Source organism: Orycteropus afer, unplaced genomic scaffold (genome assembly GCF_000298275.1).
Source record: "Orycteropus afer afer isolate SDZICR_OR568_19922 unplaced genomic scaffold, OryAfe1.0 scaffold00175, whole genome shotgun sequence".
Classification (NCBI taxonomy): Eukaryota; Metazoa; Chordata; class Mammalia; order Tubulidentata; family Orycteropodidae; genus Orycteropus; species Orycteropus afer.
This window is the reverse complement of record NW_006921762.1, coordinates 4,773,155-4,795,029: the sequence shown is the minus strand read 5'-3', so window position 1 is coordinate 4,795,029 and position 21,875 is coordinate 4,773,155. Positions and strand designations below refer to the sequence as shown.

The 21,875-nt window shown below is 39.0% G+C and overlaps 1 protein-coding gene across 1 annotated transcript; it reads right to left on the bottom strand.

Moving 5' to 3' along the window:
• Positions 1–9,485: 9,485 nt before the first annotated feature.
• Positions 9,486–18,441, bottom strand: TNFSF18 (TNF superfamily member 18). The gene is made up of 3 exons (XM_007947132.1): positions 18,231–18,441; positions 11,319–11,349; positions 9,486–9,838 (listed from the first exon to the last, which is right to left on the bottom strand). Exons 1-3 carry the CDS (start codon positions 18,384–18,386, stop codon positions 9,486–9,488), a joined length of 540 nt encoding a protein of 179 aa, XP_007945323.1. The 5' UTR covers positions 18,387–18,441.
• Positions 18,442–21,875: the final 3,434 nt, after the last annotated feature.

Below are 21,875 nucleotides of genomic sequence, written 5' to 3'. Positions count from 1 at the left end.
TTGACTACTGCTTCCATTGGAGTTGGTTGTAGAACCCAGTAATATGAAGTCCTTGACAACTTCAATCTTTTCTCCATCCATCATGATGCTGCTAATTGGTCCAGTTGTGAGGATTTTTGTTTTCTTTATATTGTGGTATAATCCATAGTGTAGACTGTACTTTTTAATCTTCATCAGTAAGTGCTTCAAGTCATCCCCACTTTCAGCAAGCAAAGTTGTATCATCTGCGTATCTCAGGTTGTTAAACAGAATATGGTACCAAGAAAGTGTGGTGCTGCTCTCACAGATACCTAAGATGTAGAAACAGGAGTAGAGTGTGTCCTTGACCTGAGACCCAGGCAGAGAGACCCCAACATGTGGCATGAGAGATGGAAGTAGCAGAGCCGAGAGACCAGCATGAGACAGTGACAGCCTTACCAGCACACCGAGGAGAAAGCTGGATGCCACTGAGTAGGCAGCTTCCTCGTGGAGGGAGTTACCTTAAGGCATTAATTGGTAGAAGTGACCGGCATGAGATGGAGTAGCAGGTTGGCCAGCCCACATGGCAAGATACCTAAGTATCCTTTGGGCAGAAAGATTCCTGGTAGAGTGGGTTGCCCTTGGGCATTAATTAGCAGAAGCAGAGAGACCAAGGAAACTAGAAGCAAGCTGCCTCAGCCTCAAGGGTAGGACCATGGCCTTTGGGGGTAGAACAACCATAGCCCCCTAAGTTGCAAAGAGTCAGACCTTCACTAACTTGGTTCTGGAATGTGGGGCTACTTGTTCATGTGGGCCAGTGGGGTGGAGCCATAGCCACTGTCCAAGAGTGAGGGGGAAGGGCTGCCATGCCCAAGAGGTAAGAGGAACAGGGCCTACCACCAGGCCAAGGGGATGAGGTTCCCACTCAGAGGAACTAGGGGACTGAAGCCACCCAGTGTAGGATATCTGTACAGATGCCACCCAATGAAGATCTTTACAGTTGCCAAGTTACAAGGAGTGCTTCTAGTATATAAAAAGTGGTCCAGGGGCAAGAGGCAGAGCTGAAGCCCAAGGTCAAGGGGCTTTAATCCAGGCCCTAGAGCCTGGCACTTTGAACTCAGACTTCTGGCTTCCAAAAATTATAAGAATAAACTCCTGTGTGTTAAAGCCATCCCATTTGTGGTGTTTTCTGTTAGAGTAGCACAGAGGTAGTCAAAACAGAATATGGTTCCCTAGTGCTGCTATAACAGAAATACCATAGGTAGATGGCTTTAACAAACAGGGATTTATTCTCCTACAGTTTAGGAAGCTAGAAGTCCGAGTTCAAAGTGCCAGCTCTAAGGGCTGGATGAAAGCCCCTCAACCTTGGGCTTCAGCTCTGCCTCTTGCTCCCTGCCTACTGGAGCTAGAGGTATCTCTTAACTCAGGAAGCTGCTGGCTACTGAGCCTGACACACCCAAGGTCGACAATTAAAATGGCACAGTCTCAACATTATCAAACAACATGGCAGGCCACTAGCTCTAAGCCCAGGAACAGTCCCAAGATCAGCAGGCAACATGGTCAGCAGCGAAATGAAGACTTGGCTGCATGCAGAACCCAAGCATGCCAAAAAGCTCAGATAGCTTGCTCAAAACTTCTTAGATACTGGAAGCAGACCATATCCCTAAGGCAACTACTCAGCTACTCATGGTAGATTCCACCATGGAGTTGATTACCAGTCTCTTCATAGGGAATAACTATATCCAGGTGCCCAGCCACTCAAACCCAGACCCAACCAATCTGACACATAACCTTAACTACCACACCAGCTTTCACAGGTTTTAGTATATGCAACCAAACATTAATTTATTCACAATTTTTAAATGTACAATTCAATGACATTGGTTAAATACTTTACATTGTGCCACTATTCTCACTAGCCTCACCCATGTTGTTTTATTACCATTAATTTAGACTCTCTGCCTCTGTTTTCATCTGTGCTTGAGATGAATTGTTGTCAATTTGACCTCATATAGATACTTTATAAGAGCCCAAAGCTCAATAAAAAAATATTTTGTTAATTAAGCTAGACTATCGTTTAGCTTAAAATAGGCTTCATGGAATAGTTTTGGCTCAAGGTTTAAAGATTATTTCTCAGCAATAGATTCAAGGATTCTCTCAGTCTCTATGGATCCAGTAAGTCTAATTTCCATATGAATTTGAAATTTTGTTCCAAGATTTTCCTCCTTTTGATCAAGATCCACCTTGATCAAAATGTTCAGTAATAAGACCCAGGCACCATCCTTTTCTTCTAGTCTCATGGAAAATGAAGTAATATTTCATGGTGACTTGGGCTGCAGTCCATTCCTTTTCTAATTTCTGGATCCTGTTCTTCCTTTCCTGCTCCAATATCCTATGGCTTTTGAATGGCTCCTACACATCATAAAGGTACTAGTCTGGGAAAGTAGTATTTAGCAACTGGAATGCTCTAATACCTATTCACGGACCTTGGACTGTCCAAATGGGGTCCTTTTCAAAGTCTCTCCTGTCCAGCTTTGTGGCTATATTCCTGCCTTGTGGTAAAGACAAACTTTTCCTCAATATTTGGAAGTGTCCTCAAGTACCAGAGAGATAAAGGATTTCTGTCTCACTCTAACCAGGCCCACCTTCCAAGCCTTCATTACCTGGCCCAGAATCTTTTCTATTTCAGAATGATTGACAGTGGGAAAGTCTACTCCCTTTAGGAGAGACCCCAGACCATATTCAGAGACAGAATTAGTTTGTTTTTCACAGCATTATACATTAAGTGCTGTATAAAAAAGACAGGCATCAAAGACAACTTCTTGACTCAGAGGTTTTTTGCTCCAGCAATTCAACTGAGATGGAGACAGCTTCAATAAAAGGTGGTTTTGAAAAACATTAGATCTGTTTTGGACATGTTGGGCTTGAGGTGTCCATTATATCTCCAAGTGAAATTGTATAAGCAGTTTGATTTACAATTCTGAAGTAAAAGAAAGCAACTTGGGCTAGAGATAAATATTTGAGAGCTGAGAGTATACAATTAGATAATTTGATGTTGATTGTGGTAAGGCTCATAGGCCTGAGATGGGCGATATTCAAGTGGCAAAGTTGCCATTAAGTTGTAAAAACTGAAGGACCTGATCTTTACTCTGACTCAAATAGAGGAGAGAGGGTTATTTGTTTTTGTGGTAAGAAATGAGTTATGAGAAATCTCATGGTAGAATCAAGTGTGGATTTTGTGTGTTTTGTTTTGTTTAGAAGCTTTGGCTCTTTTTGACTACCTGGAGGAATGTTCAACTGAAATTCAGAGTTGTATACCATAAAGCAGTTCTTCTTAAACTGTAAGAATAAACTGGAGATCAAAACTTGATAGAAAAATTTTGTTCCTAGGCCTACTCCTACAAGTGTATATGCAAAGGATTGTGGATAGGGCCTAGGAATCACCACTTTTATCAAGTATTGCAGGTGAATCTGATGCAAAGTCCACGGAATTCACTTTGAAAAACTCTGTCTTTGAGCATTGAAAATAATTGTTTTACCTTAGGAAACTAAGGCTTCTTAGTGCATCTGCCCAGCCAAAGCTCAAACAAATAGGATTTTGTCATCTTTTATGTAATGCAGGACATGGTAACTTATTGGCTACTTTCCCTAGTGCAATATAGGGTTCCTTTCCTTAATTGCCATTAACAATGTTCCTCAGGACAAATTTGAATTGGGAGAGAGGAAAGCACTTGAAAACAATAGGTAATGGGATGGGAGACAGTAAGGAAAATGTTCTGAAGGTTCTGCCCACTGGATTATTTTATCCAGAGTAAACTATATAGTGTTAAAGTCACAGCAGCCTTCAGGTAAGTTTATAATTTGGTGCCTTTGAATTGTGGTGTTGGTGAAGAATACTGGAAATACCGTGGACTGCCAGAAGAACCAGCAAATATGTCATGCAAGAAGTGCAGTTGGAATGCTCCTTAGAAGTGAGAATGGCCAATGGCCAGACTTCATCTCACCTACTTTGGTCTTGCTGTCAGAACAGACTAGTCCCTGGAGGAGGATATCATGCTTGGTAAAGTAGAGGGCCAGCAAAAAAGGTGAAGCTCCTCAACAAGATGGATTTTGCCATAGGGGCTTCAACAATGGGGTCAAGTATAGCAAAGATTGTGAGGATTGTGCAGGACTAGGCAGTGTTTCGTTCTACTGTACATAGGGTCATGAGAGTCCAAGATGACTTGAGCACCTAACAACAGCAACAAATAATAAAGATTATGAACCAGAGACTGTGTCAGACCCTGGACTCTGGGTCATCAGATTCCCTTCAAAGGCTGGAGGCCAAGAAGGACAACCTAAGAGCCGGGAGGGGAGATAAAGAAGCTCTCTGTGTCTTCCATTTTAATAAACAAAAACCCATCAGTTCACTTCAGTCCAACTCAGGCTTTTTGTGCATAGCATTGTCCTGGGTTTATGCCACCCCTTTGGTATCTCTGGACTACACCAAAGACAGGAAGGAATAATAACCCTGGATGGTAAAATCAGAGCTTTGCACTCCGATTATACTATTGAAGTGATGAGGAATCTAATGGACTCTGTTCACTACATTTTTATTTTTCTCTTGTCAAACACTTCCTAGGTTCTTTTAGGCGGATCATGTAAACTCCCCAGTCCACTTTTCCAACCAATAAAATGGGATTTACCTATACTACTGTATGGCTTTGGAGTGGTAGTTCAACTAACCTATTTTGAACCCCTTAAATTTGTCAACTGCTGTCAGAAACCCATAGGTTCAAATAACATGAATTAAAGAGTCTGAATTTTGGGGGGAAAAGCTGCTGTCTAGATCAATGAATGTGGACTAGGGGACAGAGTAAACTTCAACATCAGCCCTAGGTAAAGCTCCTTCCTCTAAAAGCAATGGTATGCTTTATTCTAATTAAGTAACACTTCTTTATTTCTTTCATGCTTCTCTAATATTCTTTGACTATCAAAAAGTTACAAGCTATGTTTTATGTTCATTTGTAATAATATCCTTACAATGATTTTCTGAGCCATAATTTTCCTCACCCTCTGTTTTTCTTTTCTTTGTAATTATTATTTAGTCCTTATTTTATCTGTCCTGTGATGTTGGTTTGGGCATTTTTGTGTTATAAAGAGAGCTGTGACTATACTATGAGTCCACACCCACTCCCCTTGCAGTACGGATAGGAAGGACTCAAACTTTCTAACTCAAGCCTGGTAAGGGGGCTTCAAGGGAACCTCTCAGACTCCATTATCATGGGATCAATTCTGACTCATGGCAACCTCACATGTTTCAGTGTAGAACAGTTCTCCATAGGGTTTCAATAGCTGCACTCTTACAGAACTAGATCACCAGGCCTTTCTTCTGTTGCACTGCTGGGTGAATTTGAGCCACCAACCAGTTAGTAATTAGGTGCAAATTTGCACCACTTAAGAACTTTTTGTAATTGGGAGGTACAGAGAATTGGTGTCTGATTCTAACCTGAGAAGAAGGACTTTAGTAAGGACTTCCCTGATAAGTAACCACGATACCTGAAAGGTATCATGTGGGCAAGGACTTCCTCTAACCAGAGAACACTAGAACTGTAGTGTTCTAGTCAGCTATTGTGAGCTGCAGTCTGACCCCACCCAGGAAGTCAGGCATGAAGAACAGGGCCAACTTCTTGGAAGTAGAGACAGGAGAAATTTGCTCCTGTGAGATGGGTTTTCACTCCCTGAGATTGCAGGGGCGAGTCATGTACAAGTTTACTGTGGATTGATGTGGGCCTCATAGAAGAGTCATAGCCAGTGGACTGACTCTGCCAGAGTCCCCAGTGACCCCCCAGAATAGAGCGGCATCCTTATGGGTCAAGAAAACTACAAAAAAAGGCTCTGGGATGCTGTTCTATTTATGTTGGGGAAAAAAACATTGAGTCGATTCCAACTCATAGCTACCCTATAGGACAGAGTAGAACCATTCTATAGGGTTTCCAAGGCTGTAAATCTTTAAAGAAGCAGACTTCCTCATTGTTCTCTTAACCACTACACCACACGAGCTCTTATATGTGTCCAGACATCATGGATAGCTTCTAGTTGAAGGTAATCCTCAAACTCATCAGTCAATCAGGGATTTTTCTTCTTTTTTCTAATATGAAATGCTCCCCAATGAAATTGCCTCATAAGGACAGAACACAAAGGCAGGGATTTCATCTCCCAGATGTACAGATACACTTCACTTCAAGAGTTAGTCTTCTCCATTGAACAAACAGGACTGTGTCTCTTATCAATTAACTACCATTTCCAGAGCAGAGATTTAACCCACAGTGCTATAACAATCTTGTCAGCTTTGATGGAGCAAAATGGAAGGTAAAGAAAAATTTGTGTTGTGGGGCCTGAAAGATCTTTTAACCAGAAGCCTTTAGTATGGAGATTGACACAGCCCATGCTGAGCCCTAATACCTCCAGGTAGATCTTTTAACCAGAAGCCTTTAGTATGGAGATTGACACATCCCATGCTGAGCCCTAATGCCTGTAGTATAGAGATTAAAACGTCCCATGCCTCAGAGCCTTTTATCAGAAATCTGCATGGCTCCAAAAAGCCTCTCACCCACTTGTGAAGACTCCAAGGCTCTTACCTCCTGGATCCAGGGAGTATGCACATATCAAAGAGATCCGCCCCGCCCTGAAAAATCTCTCACTCACCTTTGAAACCGGGAGATTCCAACCCGCTTCCAAATTCCCAAACCCCTATCCTAAAAACCAAATTATCTACTCCACCCCATAGTCTTCTATAAATTTGTTTTAATGTAAGAGCACGAGGTCTTTTGCTCAAGCCACTGATTTGGTGAAAGCAAGAACCCTAACTTAAGTTAGCTAATAAACTTTCCTATTGCTTTTGCATTGTTGTGTATTGGCAAATTCCTCACGCCGAACAACTCCTTCATAACCTGGGCACAACAGTGTGAGAAGTGTTGGTGATGGATGTGATGGTGAAGGGTGTGGTGGGGTGGAGTTGGAGAAGTGGCTGGAAATCAGATAGTGAAATTGTCTGACTAATCCGTCAGAAATGGGCAGCTGTGACCAAAAGCTATCACAGTTAGCTCTCAATTTTGCCTAATTGTTGCCAAGAAAGGTATCATGTGGGCAAGGACTTCCCTGATACGCTTTTGTGTTCTACAGATCATTGACTCTAGTCTAATAACCCAGAAATAAATCAGTAACAGTGCATTTATCAACATATATTTTATTATAGGTTTAAAATGTAGACAACTTCTTGGAGAAACAAGCAAACAGAGCATACCTTAAAAACAGGCAGAAGTTACACCACCAGGAGAATGTAATGTTAAGGCTAAGTCTCCCTTAGCCTGCCTTGATTTTCCTAGGGATGAGGCAGGACAAAGAGGAGTCAAAGGTCATTAAGAAGGTGAATTTTACAAACAGTGGTGGGCTGCCGAACTGGCTCTTCAAACAGAGAAGCCCTGATTTATAGTGTTTACCAATTTCCATGATATAAATACTCCCATCATGACCAGTACTTAATTGAATTGCAAAATTCTTGAAAATTTAACAATCAGCTTTCATGACCTAGTTCTCACAGGGTCCAGCACATTGATGCTTATAGCATCAATATTATCAATACACTGAGATTCTATAAATATACAAGTGACACAATTTTAATTTCCTGAGAAAACAGGCAAATGTAAGAGAAACAAAAAGTATCAAACTCTTTTGCCCTCTGCTCCCCGCATATGTTTTAAAAAAACAAAAAACCCAAAACAAACAAACAAACAAAAATTACTAAGAAACAGCTTGGTCTCAGACCATGAACTTGCTCCAGAACAATTTTTGTTGCACACAATACAAATATTTTTAAATTAGCTTTATATGTGATAATATTAATTAACATAATACAGGTTTTCACAAATACCTACAGATATTTTAAACTGGTTTAACATAATCATATACCTTGTAATATGAGCTCATAAACAGCTAATGTAACAGAGTCCAAAACTTTAGCAGGTTTTCACTGAATCAAGTGCTGTTGACTAATTTTAGACGTTAACATATTTGACTGAGACAAGCTTTTCAAGATGGGAAAGGGGATTTGGTTGAGTAAGCCCTGAGCAGCACCCTAGAGCTCCCTGCTCCAGGAAGGAAAAGAAAGAAGTTTACTTAAAAAGGAAAGATCTGTGTGGTCTCTCTCCGGCCACCTGAGGCTGAAGAGGAATATGCCTCCTGAAAATTGAATCTGCTAAACTTTGTAGATGTATAACTTAATAGCAAAAATGCCAGTTCTGAAGCCGATACAGTGGAGAGTGCTCAGCTCTGTTAATCACTAGATCTGAGTTGAGGTAAATTACTTATGCTCCATGTGCCTCCAAATTCTTAATGGTAAAACTTTGCCCAAAATATTTGTCCTGCTGACATCACAGAACTGTCATGAAAGCATTTTTCAAACTGTGCAGAGACAGTTAAAAATATGAAATCATTACATGACATAATGTCATATTGGTAACACCAATTTCTGGGGTTAAACCTAATGACTCTTACCAATCACTCTTTCTTTACCAATGGCAATGTTTAGACACATACAGATTTTCATGAAGCCCAAATGAAGGTTCAGAATGACCCCTTCACCCTAATTGGTTTCATAAAGCACCCTGAATCCTGAGTATGATGAAAGCAAGGGAAATTCCCAGATAAAGTGCATTCCATTCCACACCACCTGTACCTCTATCCTAATAGTTCTGTGAAGTGTTCTCTACCCTCTAACATCACCACATCTAAAGAAGGGTGTTGATGGCATGTCTGTGACCACACTAGCAGTCTGACCACTTTTTATGAGGAAGATCTCAGAAGATGGGAATATGGGAGAAAAGGAAGTGAGGCAGCCTAAGAACATGAGAATAAAACAAAGCTACTAACCTGGAACATGGGTTTTTTTTTTGCATTCTAGACAAGTCTCCCATGGAAATAAAACCAAACCAAACACATTGTCCTCAAGTTGATTCTGACTCTATAGGACAGAATAGAACTGTCCCATAAGGTTTCCAAGTTTGTAAATGTTTACGGAAGCAGACTGCCTCATCTTTCTCCTTCAGATCAGCTGGGGGGTTCGAACTTCCGACCTTTTGGTTAGCAGCCCAATGCTTTAATCACAGTGCCACCAGAGCTCCTCCCATGGGAATAGGTCTTCATTTTTTTCAACCAGGGATTCAAGAATTAGACAAAGCCTCTTTGAGGAGCTTCTGCCTTCTAGTCACTCATATTTAGTCTTCTAGTCACTTATATTCTAGCATTCATTTTATCATGGATTAGTGAAGTGTCTTTGGATCTGATGTCAGGGGTAACCTAATGTTTTTGGCCCTTCCTCTAGGTCTCTTTCAGAAAACCTGAGCAATGAAAATGCACCACGTAGAGAAGGTCTGTTTGTGTTGATTTGTGTACCCGGACCAAACCATCGGCATTGAAACTTCCCTTCCCACCCCACCCTTTGGCATCCTTCCATGTGCTGAGGAGGATAAGAAGACCAAATCAAGTTACTAAAAGATGAATTGGGGATTTGCTAGCAATAAGATCCCCCAGTAGGTATTATTTTTTAGAACCTGATATTCATGGTTGAATCTCAAGCCTATTGTATCGCCAGCATGCAATTCATAAGTTCCTCCCACATTTTGAGTTTTAGAGTTGTCTGTGACAGTTTGTATGGTGACATTGTTTTTACGTAGCTGCACTTCAAAAGGAGCTAGTTCTTTGTAGGTTGTGTTGGGTGCCACTTGGCTATAAATTACATACAAGCCACTCCGAAGTATTTTCAGCTTCCAAACAGATATATCATCCACCTCCACACAAAGAGGCTCAGAAGATGTTGTTTGCCATTCTGAGGGTAATGGTCCTATAAGGAATTTACAAGGGAGGAAAGAAAATGGAAAGTATAGTTATTTCGCGATTTCATTCTCTTCCCAATTATAGCAAGATCTTTCCCACTTATCGGTGCTTTCTTAATCTCACCTATCCTGGTCCTCTCCAACCATAATTTTAATGTCTTAAGTGTCTACTCCTAGTTTCAGAGAAGTTGCAAAACCTAGGATAGCTCTTGCTTGTGGAGCTGAGGAAATGGGGTTGAAATGGAAAAGTAGGTTTTTAGGTAGCACTGCATCTCTGGTCAATTGATCTCTAGAAAAAGAGGCAACATTTCCAGATGTGTCCAGTGAGCCCCGGAAATACCTTCCTACATGATACGTTATAGGCAAAAGGCAAGTCACTGGGAAGAAATGTCATTGGTTCTCCCACTTAGAAATCACCTTAGCATTACTTGCGTTGCTCAGTTTTTACCACATCAAGAGGAAATTTCAAACATATGATGAGTTCCATTCCAGTGACTAAAACACACACACACACAAAAGACACACACATACAAAAGAAGAATCAAATAAAAAGAAATGCCCTAATTCCCACAACACAAGGAAGCCTGACAATTTTGAGGTGTGTGGGATACAGAGAAGCTGCAGGGTTAACTTTAGAAACTTTCTGCTCCAGTTGGGAAATGATGTGTTTAGTTTGAAACCTATAAACAATGTAAAATTTATTTATTTGAGGATTTATGTGTGTGCTAAGGAATGCTCTAAGGCTCACAGTACTTGTAAACTTTAGTGAGGTTTCTATTCAAATGTTGTTGTTATGTGCTATCGAGTTGGATCCAACTCATAGCGACCCCTTCTTGGATTTCCGAAGCAGTATCATTACGGAAGGAGATTGCCCAACCTTCCTTCCGAGGAGTGGCTGGTGGGTTTGAACCACCAGCCTTCTGGTTAGCATTCTAATGCCTTAGGCACTACGCTACCAGAGCTCCTTTCTATGCAAATACAAGATGGCAATAAGAGAAAGTAAGTCAGAAGAGAAGAAGAGAAAGAATGAGAGAGAGTAGTCATTCCCTTAACTCTCATTATCATTTCCTATAAATTTAGAAACAATAACAGCATGACCACACCTACTCTCCTTGACATTAGCAATGCAAGATATGTGAGAGCTTGTTAGAAAGGTTATAGAAATTTGAGACTTACTGTATTTATTAAAATACAGGATTAAAAGTAGATTCCTGGATCTCAGAGCCCCAGGCCTATCAGAATTATGCATATTCCTTCCCAGAGAAGAGACCTTGAATGTGAACTTCATCAGGTTATGGGCTTGTCTGTCTTGTTCACCTCTCTAACTCCAACTCTGAGAATACTGCCTGGCACAGGACAGGCAATTATAAATATTAGCTGAAGAATGGGAAAAAGAGAATTCAGGCTTTCTTGACAGCCCTGGAACCTTCTTCCTTGCATCATAAACCAAGAAAAATAAACGGGAAGTATGCAAGAAAATTTACTCACCAAACTTAGCTATGCAAGGTTCCTTGGCAATCTGCTAGGAAAGAAAAAGAGAAATTGGTCAGGATGATACAAGTGTCAGTACTTTGTTGACTAATTTATTTACAGCTTCAGATTCCTGAATCGAATGACTCTTCAGTAGCTATATAAGAACACTGCCTCCCAACTCTTCTATATCTCTCAGCCTCTCTTTACAAATGGTTGGCTCTATCCTTTCCCTTTCATTACGTAGCTTCCTTGGGTCTTTTAGGCAAAAATTGGGGATTCATTCCATCCACCTAACCTCTATCCACAAGATAACTGTTTGGTCTTAGACCATCCTGCTCCTGGGCTATAGTAGTTTTTTTTTATAAACTGTAGTATCCATACCCTGAGGACTGCACAAAGTGATACATTCACATGTGGGAAGAAAATGAACTTCTATTTATGTTTATTTTAAGTAAAGAAAATTAAGCTATACAAATACTTACAATTCAGGTTGATACAGCTAACCTTACTGAATATTCAGATAATTATGTGTCATATACAGTAATTGAAATACCCTTAGGAGACTTCACTTAATCTGTTTTCACATACCACAGTTTATATGTTGCAGGATGCCATCAGTGTGGTTAAGTTTATAAATACAAATATTTAAATGGCAAAAACTCTAAAACATTTTAGAGTTTAGAGGATAGAGTGTAACCACAATTTTTTTTTTTTTTTTGTACCACACAGGGTTCATTGATTTTCTTATGGCAAGATACTCAAGAGATGTTGCACATTCTTCTTTTAGAGTGTTCTCTGAGTGCTACACTGGGACAATAAATTAAAGGCAGGCAAGAGCAAAAGCAAGAGAGAAACTAAGATATTACTGCAGTAATCTGGGCAAGAGAGCATGGTACCTCTGACCAAGATGTTAGTAGTGGAGATGATGATAAGTTACTAGAAAACAGAGCCAACAAGAGTTTCTAACATGGCTATGGGGTAAGAGAATGAATGAGAAGACACAAAGATAATATCTAGATTTTTTTGGCTGAAGAAATTGGAAAAATAAAATTGCTATTTGCTAAAATAGGCAGGATCTGAGAGGAGTTGTTCTTGCCGTTGGGTGCCGTTGAATCAATTCTGACTCATAGTAACCCCGTGTGACAGAGCAGAACTTCTCCATAAGGTTCCCTAGGCTGTAATCTTTATGGAAGCCGTTCACCAGGTCTTTCTCCTATGGAGCTACTTTGTGGAATGAGTAAACTGGAGAGAAGAAACAAACATGGGTTCCTGAGTTAGTTTTTGGACATGTTAAGTTTGTGATGTTTATTAGATATCTACGCAGAGGTGTTGAGTAGGCAGTTGGATGAATGGGCTTGAATTTAAGGAGCTCTGAAGATATAAATTTGGTAATCTTTAGTTTATTTGCGATGCTTTACGATATGATACTCATAAGATCATCGAGTCAGTGAGAGTAGACAGAGAGGAGTGGAGGTACTGGGATATTACAGTGTTTAGAGATTGGGGAGATGAGAAAAGCCAGAAAAGGAGACTAAGAAGGAACAGCCAGTGAGTCAGAATGAAAACCAGGTGTTTGGAATCCAAGAGAAGAACGTATTTAGAGTGGAGTGAAGTGACCAGCTGTGTCAAATTCTGCTGATGAGTCCAGTAAAATAAGGACAGAGAATTAACTGATGGATTTAGCAACATGGTAATTATTGAGATTATTGACAAGAGTAGTTTCTGGGGGAGGGAGCTCTGGTGGCATAGTGCCTAAGGCATTTGACTGCTAATGAATTGCATGGACAATTCATTCATTATAACAACAAGGAAATGCAGTATAAAAACCTGTTGCCATCCAGTCAATTCTAACTCATAGTGACACTATAGAACAGGGTAGAACTGCCCCATTGGGTTTCTAAGGCTGTCATCTTTGTGGAAGCAGACTACTATATCTTTCTACCACAGAGTGGCTGGGAAGTTTGAATCACTGGCCTTTTGATTATCCGCTGAGTACTTAACCACTGGGCCATCAGAGCTTGAAAGGCACTGTATATGGACAAAAATGGAAATGAGTAGTAGATATAATGGGGAGCTTTGGAATTTCTTTTCCTGTCTGCTTCTGTTTTCTCACAAAAACATCTGTTGTCTCAGGCCAAAAACATCAGCTGGGAGTGAGAATGGGGAAAGAGATACTGGATTTGTAAAAAGAAGACTGTATTTCATAATAGACTAGTAGAGGAGTGGGAGAGTGAATAGACTAGAGAAATGTAGGTTGTTTGCCTAGCAACACTGAAGATGGTGGCCATAAATTGAAAGTAAGACCTCTCAGCAAAATCATTTGTTTTTTCTTCAGCTAGATTCAGATGTGAAACACACAGGATTTAATCAGGGTTGGAGTTTTTCCAGGTTTGAGGTATTGACAGTACAGCATGATGAAGAGAGAGAGAAGCAAGCAAGTGGGTTTATGCAAAGAAGGGATGATAATCATAGTCCATGGAATTTAAGTTATGTAAGAAAGGAAGAAAAAGCATGAATAGAATGAGGGTCAATGTTATTTTAATATTAATAATAATAGCAGCTTTGCATCATTGAATGAAAGATTGAAAATTGAGTGTCATGATATGGTAAGCACACTCAAACATGAAATCTTCCATCTTTATCTCTAAACTGTTATGAAGTAAAATTTTCAATTATGAAAATCAGTAAAATCATGATTCAAGAAAAATTAACTTGGAACATGACCTTCAAACTGCTATATCACAAAGTGTTATATACTAAGAGTAAAAAAGTAAAAGAAACATATTTACCAGATTTTCTATTAAAATATTCATATATTTTATAAAGAATATATATTAATATATTATATAAAGTATAATAGTAATTTAGTAATAATCAAAATAAGGAGCTCTGGTGCTATAGTGGTTAAGGCATTTGGCTGCTAACCAAAAGGTCAGAGGTACAAACCCACCAGCTTCTCCATGGAAGAAGGATGGGCAGTCTGCTTCCGTGAAGATTTACAGCCTTCAAACCCAACAGGGGGTCACTATGAGTCAGAATTGACTTGATGGCAATGAGTTTGATTTTTGGTTTTAATATCAAAATGATCTTTCACTTTAAGTAAACTACGTTAGGCATATCATTTAGCTGATCCTTATAAATTTCTATTTTAAAACCTTTTTTTGTATATATATTATTAGCACTTAAATATAACATAAAAAATGAGTGTGCAAGTATTGGGAATTGAACTTTATTGATTGAGAGACTCAATCAAAAACATTTGGAAGCTACTATTCCCTTGCAATTGTTGCTCTTAAAGTTATTTCATCTTCATTTTGGCATTTCTTAGAAGAGATGTTGAAACTCAATTTAATTCACTTCATGGTAGGCATGTAACAGAGACTCCTTATTCTCAGTTTTCTCATCTATAAAATGGGGTGAGGGGGATAGTAGGTATCTCACGGACATTGTTGTGTAGCTTAAATGAGATAATTCTTGTGAAGTGCTTTGCCCAGGTATCTGATCATGGTCTGCTTTGATAATGCTGATGAATGAGCCTGTAGATTTCTGGCATTATATTAGCATTGTGAGAGAAACAAACATAATGTCTGTTTTTTGCCTCTCAAGAAGTTTATACTCCTCCTAGAAAGGCATGATTAAACATATGAAGCAATTAGAGAACAATCTAAGTATAAATGATGTCAAATTACACACCACAGATAGTATCTGTGACATCTGTTGTCATGTATAATGAGTGTGTGGAGAGAAACTTAAGGACGGCAAATACAGACTATTGGCCAGAGCCAGAAATTCCAGATGCTATACTTTGGGCTGCATTGAAGTTTATTTAGGGCTTCAAAAATCACCACTGTGCTAATCTCTAATTATTGCCACAAATGAAAATCATCAATTTGGCAGTGAGACATAGGTCTCTGGTTGAGGAAGTGAAGCAAATAAGCAAAGAATATTCATATTTTAAAAAGATCTTTTTAATTTATCTTCAATGTAATGTCATTAATAATGGTACAAATATTAATCACTACCATCTATTGAGAGCCTAATATGTACCAGGCACTGTACTCTTTCATCAGTCCTTAGAGCAACTGTATAAGAATTACCATACACTTTTGCAGGAAATGAGAATGAGAGGGATATAAGTAATTTGCCTAAGGTCATATAGCTGATGAAACACAAGACTAAGATCCAAACTCAGCCTGTCTGACTAAAGAAACTCAACCCTAACCACTCTAAGGGGGAATTTTTATGTATAATTCTTGTGATGTATAGAAGGAATAAATATTGCCTTCTTTAAAATATGTATATATGAAAGATGGCTTCCAGTCTAGTTTTAATTTAGTTCATTTTTGCTTAGAGGGATCAGTTGCTTTTGTAATCTCATTTGATTTAAGCCAAAATTCACATAATTGGGCTGAAAGAAGCCTACATTTAATAATTCTTTCTTCGAACCAAACCAAATCAAATCATCCTTTTGAAGTAGAATCTACTCTGCTTTAAAGTTAAACTACAACTCTCCCCTTTGGAAGTATCATTCATTTCATTGAAGACAAGTTTTGTGAGGGCATTTTCACTGAGAAATGAACCAAACTTCTTAGGCTTCAAATCTATCCCTTCAGTTGAATGTCTTCTGAAAGAAGGAAAAAGGAAATTGTCCCAAGAAAAATTTATCTGTTGGTCTAGAAGGAAGCCAGTTTTCTTGTCTTACACTTTTTTTTAGTGCCTAGAGAATCTAGAAAGTATATAGAAAAACTAGAGTGGAGACCAACATGATATAAAACCCCAAGGTTCATGGGTATTGTGACTAGGCACCTCATAATGCCTTGCCACTTGCAGACTGCTCAATAGTCTTTCCCAAAGATACTTCCTTGTGGCCAGCAGGGAAAAGGAAGCACAGGCAAGTGAGATGTAGAATGAATAAACTAATTTCATTGTGTGGTCAGTCAGGCCACTGGCTTTTCCCACAGGAACTACAGCCTCCAGGGCATCCTATCAGAACAATACCCTGAAACTTTATAATTCCCCCAAATTTGAAACAAACTATGTCTGTAGAGGCAGAACCTTTCGTCTTTCAATGTGAGAAGTTGCACATTCTCTAGGAGAAGGAAGCCAGGATCAGAGCTCTTTTGAGCTTTGTGATGAATTAAATTCAGTTCTGGCAAGAGGCATCCTAGTTGCCTCTGGCTTTATTAGACTTCCTTTCTTCCTATCCAGGAGATACAGCGTGCCCTTGAAAAAGGCATTTTCCTTCTCTATGAATTGGTTTCTGAGTCAAATGACAGAACTGATGAGAACTATAGTCTATGTTCTTCAAGGTCAACAAATTATGACGTAATTTTTGGAGGGGAAAAAGCACCTCCAGCTTTAAGATATTGCTATTATCAGCCTTTCCCTTTTCACAAATCTAAATACTTAGAATCTCTCACAATTCTTTTCCTTCTAATCAAAACCTCAATGCTCTACTTCATTTATGCTCTGTATTACCCTTAGATAAATTATTGATCACTGTATTTTATTGCTGGAATAGACATTATGAAAAATAAATCTCTTTCCCTACTCCCTTTTTTCATATGAAGAAACTTGCCACCAGAAAAATTAAATGACTTTCTCAAATTCATACAACTGGTTATTGGAAGACCTAGAACAAGAATCAAGACCTTTAGTTTGATAAATTCCTTGAGAAGACAGAGGTGTGGTTAGAAGTGACTCTGTTGCACACTTTTTTTATACTTCGTGATATACAAATTAATGGGCTACTGTAGCTAAAGCCGCATTTGACATAACTAAATTAATAACAGCATCTAGAGTATACTGTTTGCTCTTGCATCTTTTCTCAACTGCTTTCAAATGTCTCAAGTGGTAGGACCATAGCTTTTAAATAGTCACTGGTCTCCACAATCACTGATTTCATACCACACCCCTTTCCTAAATGGGCAAGAATCACCCTTTTTTCAAATGTGCCCAGAAATGGGCTAAATCCTAAATTAAACATTTCATACCTTCCTATTGCCAGTACTATGCAGTCAACAGTAAGAAAAGTTTCTAATAAGCATCTAACTAGCTCCATTCCGAATATACCACCCCTTTCTCTAGGCCCAAAGTTGGACTAGAGCTCAATGGGAAATTCCTGATAAACATTAGGGGCTTCCCAAATAGAAATGTGCTTCCTTCTTCCTCCATGAAGCCTTCTCTGATTACTCCTCCAAAGTCATTACCCCCTCTTTTTTACTCCTAAATCAATTATGATCTGTATTACCCATAGAAAAATTATTGATCACTGTATTTTATAGCTGAAAGGGACATTATGTTAAACAAATAATTCCTCCTCATCATTTTTTCAGATGAAGAAATGTGCAACCAGAAAAAATTAAATTATTTTCTCAAAATCATAAACTGGTTATTGGAAGACCTAGAACCAGAATCTAGATCTTCTCTTTCCAAGTTTAGTTGCTCTTTTCCCCTTAAATGATACACTAACCACCCATCACTTGCTTTGTTCTATCTTCTATTATTATCTTTTTTTTATGTCTTTTCCCTCATAGTACTATGAGCTTGCATTCCATCCCATGAGAGAAAGGATCAGATTTGGTACTTTCTCATTCCATCAAAAGTGTTTAGCAGAGTTCCAGGAAAGGAGAAAATAGTCTACAGGCATTTGCCAATTGACTGATTGAATCAAGTCATTTCCTCTAACTCAGCTCTACAACTAACTTGTAGCTCTTTCTGATACATGCCCTCTCAGAACAGTTAGATAAACCTCAAAATCCATATGTCATGACAAAATTGGAATCATATTTACATTATTTGTGCTGACATGTCTTTTCCTTCCAACCAGCTATAGCAGTATTGAGTGGCAGTGATAACAGCTAGAATAACAAAAGAAAAAAGATGAATTATAATAAATAGCAACCTCATGTACTGTTGCCTCCTTACCTTGAGTGGGAGAAAAACAAAAATTAGTATAATGAAGAGGCAAAGTAATATGAAGGTAACTGTTGAGCAGACAAGGCATAACTTCCAGGATGATCTCTGTGCCCCTTGAGGATTTGAATGGTTTGAAGGCATATTCTCCAAGTGGCTGAAGCTCATTTTCTGGAGGAATGAGAGTTGTGGAAAGCAGATATTCACAAGTGGCGGGTGAAAGATGTAACAAGTCATGTTTTGTAGCATTATGGTAATTAGTAGTGGGTGTAGGAAGGTGGAGTTTTCCTTTTCACAGTGTGTTGGAAAATGATACATCTAGGCTAAGCGCTGACTCTCATTTGGAGCCTGGCCAAATGGAAGAAACAGAAAGGAAAGGAAGGCTAAAAGCCAATGAAAAGGCACAGGATAAGAGAACCAACATTAAGGAAGTTGGCAGAGGGAAAATATAAATACGTAAGACAGCCTCTATCCTGAAGCCAGAGGAAGTACAGTGGAGCTCAACACTCTCAGTGCTGTGCAGCATTCCAAACGCTTTTCTAGATAAGCAAATTACTTTTATAAAAAGAAATAAAGCTCAGTATTAGTCACAGCATACTCCAGATATAATGTATATGTACAGTAAAGGGTTTTAGGGCTGGAGATACAAGAACACAGTTTGGAAAAAATAAAGAGCTTCATCAATTTCTAGGATATAAAATGTGTTCACTCTAAGATTTTCTCTAGAAAAGATCAAGAATATTACTGTTGTTGTTATGTGCCATCGAGTCGGACCCGACTCATAGCGACCCCTCCTTGGGTTTCCGAGGCAGTATCACTACGGAAGTAGATTGCCCCATCTTCCTTCTGAGGGGTGGCTGGTGGGTTTGAACCGCCAGCTTTCTGATTAGCAGTCAAGTACCTTAGGCACTACGCTATCAGAGCTCCCAAGAATATTACTAGGATATAATAAACATTTACAAACACAATGAGCTCAATTTTCTCATATCTCACAACTTTAAAAACTTGAAAATTCAAAGCTGGTATCAAATAGAAATAAAGTCATCAAGCAAAAGGATATTTTCCGGCACCCTGCCCCAGGCCTGAGCTTACATTCTGTTATTAAAAAACTTAGAATTTCTTCCTGGCACCCAAAATGCTGATTCACTGCAAAATTGAGGAAGTCCTCCTGGTTCTCTATACAGTAGAGTCACTAGGGTTGGTGTCACTCAGTGTAGTAACATAGACTGGCACTCCCCCATGGACCTACTCCCGTACCAGACCATACAGAATGTTTAGTAGTACTTCTTAACAATTTTAATCAAATAATAGTATGTGAGTCAATGTAGTTGTAAATGTAACATTTCTTATTATACAGATACTGGCAGCAAAATTGTTTTGTAAAATCACTCCACAATGAATTACAACATTATTAGTCACAATATTATTAGTAACAGAGAAGGCTTTTTAATTTTTTTTTCTTCTTTTCCTTTAATTACTACTACTTCATTCTCAAAAAAGTTATTTGTATAAGTTCACAAATACTGCTTACCATAATATTGTAGCTAAGACGCCAGAAAATTGGACAAAATCATCAACTATAAAAATACCAGAAGCAACAAAAACAACAGTATGTGTTTGTAGCGTGTGCAGATGACACCAAGTGATTTGAACTGTCTTTGTGAAGGACAGCTCTGACCAAAGTGCATTAGAAGTTTCAAAAGGTAAACAGCACAGAGTTTTAGCCTTGGAGATATACTGATACATGTGAGCTGGGCTTACAAGAAATGTTTTTGCTGTTGTAACTACAGGAATGTTTTTAGGAAAAGTAATAAATTTTTGCTGTACACTGCACAAAATGTTTTATCGACAGTCATTTTGGTGTCACTCCTTCTGACAGAATCACCCAGTGTAGTTCATACCTCTTGCCCCTCCCCAGTGACATCATTGCCTTTGTACCTGTTTATTCATCTGTTAAAATGGAGTATCTACCATTTTACCACTTTACCATAGCCTGGTCGTGCCTAGCTCTCTGTGACCTATTCTGTGACCTTAGGCACATTCCTTGACTTCTCTGAGTTTTGATTTCCTTAAGTATAAAATGGAGAAATAAAACTTTCCACTTCATACTGCTTTTGTGAGAATTAAATAACTCTGAAAACTTTGGCTCACACCAGGTATTTGATCATTTATCTCTCCCATAATGCCTAAGGCATTTGACTGCTAGCCAGAAGGATGGTGGTTTAAACCCACGGGACACTCTTTAGAAGGAAGGTTGGGTAATCTACTTCCACAGTGATACCACCTCAGAAACCCAAGGAGGGGTCGCTGTAAGTCGGATCCAACTCGACAGCAGTGAGATTGGTTTGGCTTGGTCCCTTAAAGGAGTACTGGTAAAGCAGTTCCTAAGGCATTTGACTGTTAACCAGAAGGTTGTAGGTTCAAACCCCCCAGCCACTCTGCAGAAAGAAGATGGTGTTTTCTGCTTCCGTAAAGATTTACCACCTCGGAAATCCAAGTCAGAATTGACTTGATGACAGTTTGTTTTGTTTGTTTGTTTGTTTGTTTTGGTCTGCTTAGAGATTTGTGAAGTTTAAATCAATTATGAAATCCTAGAAAAGAAAGGTCATTCTTTATCATTTTATGTCCCACAGGATAATTCATCTGAGGTGCATTTAAATGAAAGGAGGGAAAATGAAAGTATTTTGAAGAAAATATTTTTTAAAAAACAACAAGAAAAAAGATGTTTCAAATTAACAACAACAACAACAAAAAAAGTCTGGAGATCTATTGTCCTCATTTCTGAAAGAGGAAACCAAGAATAATAGAGGTTAAGTAGTGCCTTAAACACTAATACCTGGTAATGGTGGAGTGGGAACCCAAGCCAAGGCATACTGTTTTGTACGTAACCATGGCATCTTCTCTTGAAATCACATTGCAACAATATTTCTCACTTAAATATCATAATTTAACTTGATTCTGTTTTGCCTTAATCCATAGTCTATCTCTGAAGAGAAGTGTCATACAAAATTTTTTTTAATACAATTATGTTTTTTGTGGCTTTATATACTAGATGCTATGATGCAGGAATGAATAATGAGCTCACCTTAAAAGGAGAATGACGTCTTCCTCCTACAACTCTTGCACTTGTATCACTCACAGATATAGAAGTACACAGTCATGCACAGATATACAAGCACACAATTTAAAATTGACCACAGTCAGGTTAGACTGTTTCCTTCCTGCTTCTGTGATCTGCTCCTTCTTCTGTCTCCTCCTCAAATTTTAGATGGAACTACCACTGCTTAATCACTCACCTTCCAAAAAAAAAAAAAACCAAACTCACTGCGGTGAGTTGGATCCTCCAACTCATAGGACCCCTCCTTGGGTTTCCAAGGCAGTATCACTACGGAAGTAGATTGCCCCATCTTCACTTCAGTAAACATTTATTCAAATGAAGATCTATTCCAAATAAAACCTACTTCCCCCTTCTTCCCTTAGCCCAAGATTAGGCTCTGGTTTGTCCTGCTTTACTAGTTTGACCTTACAAAAGTATCCTGTTGTTGTTTTGTTGTTATGTGCCGTGGAGTCGGCCCCGACTCATAGCGACCCCTCCTTGGGTTTCCGAGGCAGTATCACTACAGAAGTAGATTGCCCAACCTTCCTTCCGAGGAGTGG